Below are 6131 nucleotides of genomic sequence, written 5' to 3'. Positions count from 1 at the left end.
CCCCTATCGGAGGGGGATTAACCCCCTCACCCACCTCTCCCCATTCACACACACCGGGCAGCCTGTTCCCCTATCGGAGGGGGATTAACCCCCTCACCCACCCCTCCCCATTGACACACACCGGACAGCCTGTTCCCCTATCGGAGGGGGAATAACCCCCTCACCCACCCCTCCCCATTCACACACACCGGGCAGCCTGTTCCCTATCGGAGGGGAATTAACCCCCTCACCCACCTCTCCCACCTCTCCCCATTCACACACACCGGGCAGCCTGTTCCCCTATCGGAGGGGGATTAACCCCCTCACCCACCTCTCCCCATTCACACACACCGGGCAGCCTGTTCCCCTATCGGAGGGGATTAACCCCCTCACCCACCTCTCCCCATTCACACACACCGGACAGCCTGTTCCCCTATCGGAGGGGATTAACCCCCTCACCCACCTCTCCCCATTCACACACACCGGGCAGCCTGTTCCCCTATCGGAGGGGGATTAACCCTCTCACCCACCTCTCCCCATGGACACACACGAACCAACAATATTTAAAATAAAATGCCAGTGAGCAGTTTTGTATTTGGAAGCATTTGTTTTATTTAATGTTTGGGGGTGAGGCGTTCGCAAGACACTGATCTCTGGGCCTTTCCCACTGTTCGGATTGGGAGGCCGCCTCCCTTGGCCGATCAGCCGCCCAGTCCTCACTCAATCCTCCAGATTGCGGAAAGCATTTTGCATCTCATCGTGGAGCTGCGCGTAGTCTGCCCTTATCTTCGCTTCGCCGTCCTTGACTGGATCCTGGTGAGGGATAAGAGAGGGAATGAGAAAGAGAGAGAAACAAAGAGGGGGAAGGAGAGCAATAGAAAGAGTGCAGCAGGAATAAGCCATTCATCCCTTCAAACCTGCTTTGCCATTCAACACTTTTTAAAATTCATTTATTAGTGTCACAAGTAGTCTTACATTAACACTGCAATGAAGTTACGGTGAAAATCCCCTCGTCGCCACACTCCGGCACCTGTTTGGGTTCACTGAGGGAGAATTCAGCATGGCCAATCCACCTAACCGGAGGAAACCCACACAGACATGGGGAGAACATGCAGACTCTGTACAGACAGTGATCCAAGCCAGGAATTGAACCCGAGTCCCTGGTGCTGTGAGGCAGCAGTGCGAACCACTGTGCCTAGACTGAGACAAAGAGACACTGGCAGGGATAGATGGGGAGAGAGAGTGACAGAAAGGAACTATTATTTACTGGACCATTATTTAAATGGTAAAAAATCGCAGCATGCTGCTGTGCAGAGGGACCTGGGTGTCCTTGTGCAGGAATCTCAAGGAGTTGGTTTGCAGGTGCAGCAGGTAATTAAGAAGGCAAATGGAATTTTGTCCTTCATTGCTAGAGGGATGGAGTTTAAAAACAGCGAGGTTATGTTGCAGCTGTATAAGGGGCTGGTGAGGCCACACCTGGAGTACTGTATACAGTTTTTGTCTCCTTACTTGAGAAAGGATATACTGGCACTGGAGGGGGTGCAGAGGAGATTCACTAGGTTGATTCCGGAGTTGAGAGGGTTGGCTTATGAGGAGAGACTGAGTAGACTGGGGCTATACTCATTGGAATTCAGAAGAATGAGGGGAGATCTTATAGAAACATATAAGATTATGAAGGGAATAGATAAGATAGAAGCAGGGAAGTTGTATCCACTGGCGGGTGAAACTAGAAGTAGGGGGCATAGCCTCAAAATAAGGAGAAGCAGATTTAGGACTGAGTTGAGGAGGAACTTCTTCACACAAAGGGTTGTGAATCTGTGGAATTCTCTGCCCAGTGAAGCAGTTGAGGCTGCCTCATGGAATGTTTTTAAGGCAAGGATAGATAGATTTTTGAACAGTAAAGGAACTAAGGGTTATGGTGAGCGGGCGGGTAAGTGGAGCTGAGTCCACGAAAAGATCAGCCATGATATTATTGAATGGCGGAGCAGGGTCGAGGGGCCAGATGGCCCACTCCTGTTCCTAGTTCTTATGTTCTTAAAGAGGGATAGATATGGAGTGAGAGACAGAGTGAATGAGAGATACTCAGAAATGCAGAGAGAGACAGACAGATAATGGGACAGATGGAGTCACAGAGAGAGAGAAAGACTCCAGCCTCTCTTCCCCCTCATATTTATATCCTGCAGGTTTAACACAGATCCTGGTAGTCAGGGGGATCAGTGAGGTTCATAGAATCATAAAATCCTCCAGTGCAGAAGGAGGCCATTCAGCCCATTGAACCTGTACCAGCAACAATCCCACCCAGGCCCTACGTCCGCAACCCCATGTAACCCCTGCTAATCCCCCTGACAATAAGGGTCAATTTCGCATGGCCAATGCACCTAACCTGCACATCTTTGGACTGTGGGAGGAAACCGGAGCACCCGGAGGAAACCCACGCAGATACGGGGAGAACATGCAATCGCCACACAGTCACCCGAGGCCGGAATTGAACCCAGATCCCTGGCGCTGTGCGGCAGCAGCACTAACCACTGTGCCATCATTCCACCCAAGGCTATCTCCCCTGAGGCTCTGAGCAGTGTGGGGCGGGGGGGGGGGGGGAAGAGGGGCTTTGTGAAGGGGCTGTCGGACGCTCACCTTGAACTTCATGGAGCTGAGCTTGTACAGAACGTCTCCCAGGTTTTCCCGGATATTCGCCCAGGTGATGCGACTCTCGGAGTGTGCCGTGGTCTCCACTGCGTGTCGGGCCAGTTCGTAGAAACCGATGATGTTCTGCAGGATCCCCACCGTCTTATAGAAGGGACAAAACCTGTAACAAGGGATGAGAGAGAGAGAAAACGATGTGGGAGGGTGGTTTGTGAGGGTGAGGCTACATGTGCGAACTGGACACAGAAAGGAGGACACACTGTGTTGGATAACCCCCAAGTCACTACCCCTCCAGGAGGCGCCGATGCCACTACCTCTGCACAGCAGGATCCCACAGGAAGAATTGAGCTACAACCAACCCCACCCCCAGGACGAGCAGTCATTTTTGGGTTTCCCCACTGGTTTCCCCACCCCCCAACTCTGAGTTCCTGGTGGTTGGGAGGGGGTTGGATTCTGGCCGGACGTAGGGGCAATGACTCCGACTCGGGTTCACCTTCGCGGATGGAGCGATGCCTCCCTGAGTCAAACAGCTCACCCACCTCACAGGAGGAGTGAGGGGACGCTCGCAAAGTCTATGTCCCTGTCCATGTTGGATTGTCCGAAGGGGTATCACTTGGAATAGGGGCTTCGGAGGATCCTCTTAACCCCTCCCACTCTCGCTTCCTTTGCCCAAACGTCCCCCTACCACCCACCTGCCCCGCCCAGCTCCCCCTCATCCCCCACTCACCTGTCATAGGGAGAGTGTCCATTCTGCTGCAGAAAATCATCCTTAAGGAGCTTCGCCACCTCCAGAGTGATCTTATCTGTTTCAGCCAAAGAGGCCTGTGGGACAAGGGTGGATTCAAAAACATATTTATTACAGAGCTGGAGAGAGACAGAGAGTGAGAGACAGGGAGAGACACAGAGAGTGAGAGACAGGGAGAGACACAGAGAGTGAGAGAGACACAGTGTCAGAGAGAGAGAGAGAGACAGAGTGAAAGAAACAGAGAGACAGAGAGTGAGAGACACAGAGAGAGAGAGTGAGTGACAGAGAAAAAGAGAGTGAGAGACAGAGAGTGAGAGACAGAGAGAGAAGCGAGACAGAGAATGACAGAAAGGGAGAGTGAGTGACCGAGAAACAGAGTGACAGAGAGAGAGGTAGAGAGACATTGACAGAGAAAGAGAGAGAGAGGGACAGAGAGGCAGAGACAGTGAGACAGAGAGAGAGAGAGTGACAGAAAGGGAGAGAGAGTGTCAGAGAGAGAGAGAGACAGAGAAGCAGAGAGAGAGAGAGGCAGAGAGAGAGAGAGTGACAGAGACAGAGGGGCAGAGAGTGAGAGACAGGAATGGAGTGAGAGAGAGAAAGACAGGGACAGAAAGAGAGGGAAAGAGCGAGAGTGTGACAGAATGGGTTAGAGAGTGAGAGATTGCGCGAGGCAAAGTGAGAGACAGAGAGAGAGAGTGAAGGACAGAGTGAGAGAGAGATGCAGACAAAGAGATAGTTGGACAAAAGGTGTGGGATGCAGTGGTATTGTCACTGGGTTAGTTATCTAGAGACCAGGGTAATGCTCTGGGGACCCAGGTTTGAATCCCACCCTGGCAGGTTGTGAAATTTAAATTCAACTAATGAATCTGGAAGAAAAGCTAGTCTCATAAAGGTGATCAAGAAACTGTCATCGACCTTTTGGTTTACTGCTGCCCTTTAGGAAAGGAAATCTTCCGTCCTTACCCTGTCTGGTCTACATATGACTCCAGAGCCACAGCAATGTGGTTGATTCTTAAATGACCGAGCGAGACACTCAGTTTAAAGGCAATTAGAGATGGGCAGTAAATCAGGAGCAGCCCACACGCCACATCTCACAAACACGCTCACTTATTGAAATATATCAGACCCTGAGGCCACTCGACAGGGTCGATGCTGAGAGAATGTTTCCCCTTATGGGAGACGCTGGAACGAGAGGACATTGTTTAAACATGAGGGCTCTCTCTCCCATTTAATGGAGCTATTACAAGGGGGCATAACTATAGGGTTTGTGGTGGGAGATACAGGAAGGATATGAGAGGTAGGTTCTTTACGCAGAGAGTGGTTGGGGTGTGGAATGGACTGCCTGCAGTGATAGTGGAGTCAGACACTTTAGGAACATTTAAGCAGTTATTGGATAGGCACATGGAGCACACCAGGATGATAGGGAGTGGGATAGCTTGATCTTGGTTTCAGATAAAGCTCGGCACAACATCGAGGGCCGAAGGGCCTGTTCTGTGCTGTACTGTTCTATGTTAAGACAAAAATGAGGAGAAATTTCTTCCTCTCCGAGGGTGGTGAATCTGTGGAACTCTTTTCCCGGAGAGTGGTGGAGACAGGGTTGTTGAATATATTAAAGGCTGAATTAGATAGATTCCTGACGAATAAGGGTGTGGGCAGGAAAGTGGAGTTAAGGCCACAGTCAGATCAGACATAAGAGGTGGAACAGGATTGAGGGGCTGAATGGCCACTTCTGCCTCATTTCTGTGTTTGTATTCAAACATAGTAATAGTCACAACACAGACTCGCACAGTAACACGGATACACACAGTAACACACAGTAACACACAGATACACACAGTAACACACAGTAACACACAGTAACACACAGTAACACACAGACTCGCACAGTAACACGGATACACACAGTAACACACAGATACACACAGATACACACAGTAACACGGATACACACAGTAACACACAGATACACACAGTTACACACAGATACACACAGATACACACAGATACACACAGTAACACAGATACACACAGTAACACATACACACAGTAACACACAGTAACACACAGATACACACGGTAACACAGATACACACAGATACACACAGTAACACACAGTAACACAGATACACACAGTAACACACAGATACACACAGTAACACACAGATACACACAGTAACACACAGATACACACAGATACACACAGTAACACAGATACACACAGTAACACACAGTAACACACAGATACACACAGATACACACAGATACACACAGTAACACACAGTAACACAGATACACACAGTAACACACAGATACACACAGATACACACAGATACACAGATACACACGGTAACACAGATACACACAGATACACACAGTAACACACAGTAACACAGATACACACAGTAACACACAGTAACACAGATACACACAGTAACACAGATACACACAGAAACACACAGTAACACACAGTAACACAGATACACACAGTAACACAGATACACACAGTAACACACAGTAACACAGATACACACAGTAACACACAGTAACACAGATACACACAGTAACACAGATACACACAGAAACACACAGTAACACACAGTAACACAGATACACACAGTAACACAGATACACACAGTAACACACAGTAACACACAGTAACACAGATACACACAGTAACACACAGTAACACACAGTAACACAGATACACACAGTAACACACAGTAACACACAGTAACACAGATACAGTAACACACAGTAACACACA

At 49.2% G+C, this 6131-nt stretch overlaps 1 protein-coding gene across 1 annotated transcript in view; it reads right to left on the bottom strand.

The window, feature by feature from the left end:
- Positions 1-591: 591 nt before the first annotated feature.
- The window catches only part of LOC144488438 (V-type proton ATPase catalytic subunit A-like), a 38307-nt gene continuing 32767 nt past the window's right edge, over positions 592-6131 (bottom strand). The window contains 3 exon segments of the mRNA XM_078206510.1: positions 592-792; positions 2614-2785; positions 3350-3444. Coding sequence (XP_078062636.1) covers positions 700-792; positions 2614-2785; positions 3350-3444 — 360 coding nt within the window. The 3' untranslated portion in view covers positions 592-699.

Source organism: Mustelus asterias, unplaced genomic scaffold (genome assembly GCF_964213995.1).
Source record: "Mustelus asterias unplaced genomic scaffold, sMusAst1.hap1.1 HAP1_SCAFFOLD_1566, whole genome shotgun sequence".
Lineage (NCBI taxonomy): Eukaryota > Metazoa > Chordata > Chondrichthyes > Carcharhiniformes > Triakidae > Mustelus > Mustelus asterias.
Note: the sequence above shows the minus strand (reverse complement) of the source record. Positions and strands in the feature narration are given on the sequence as shown.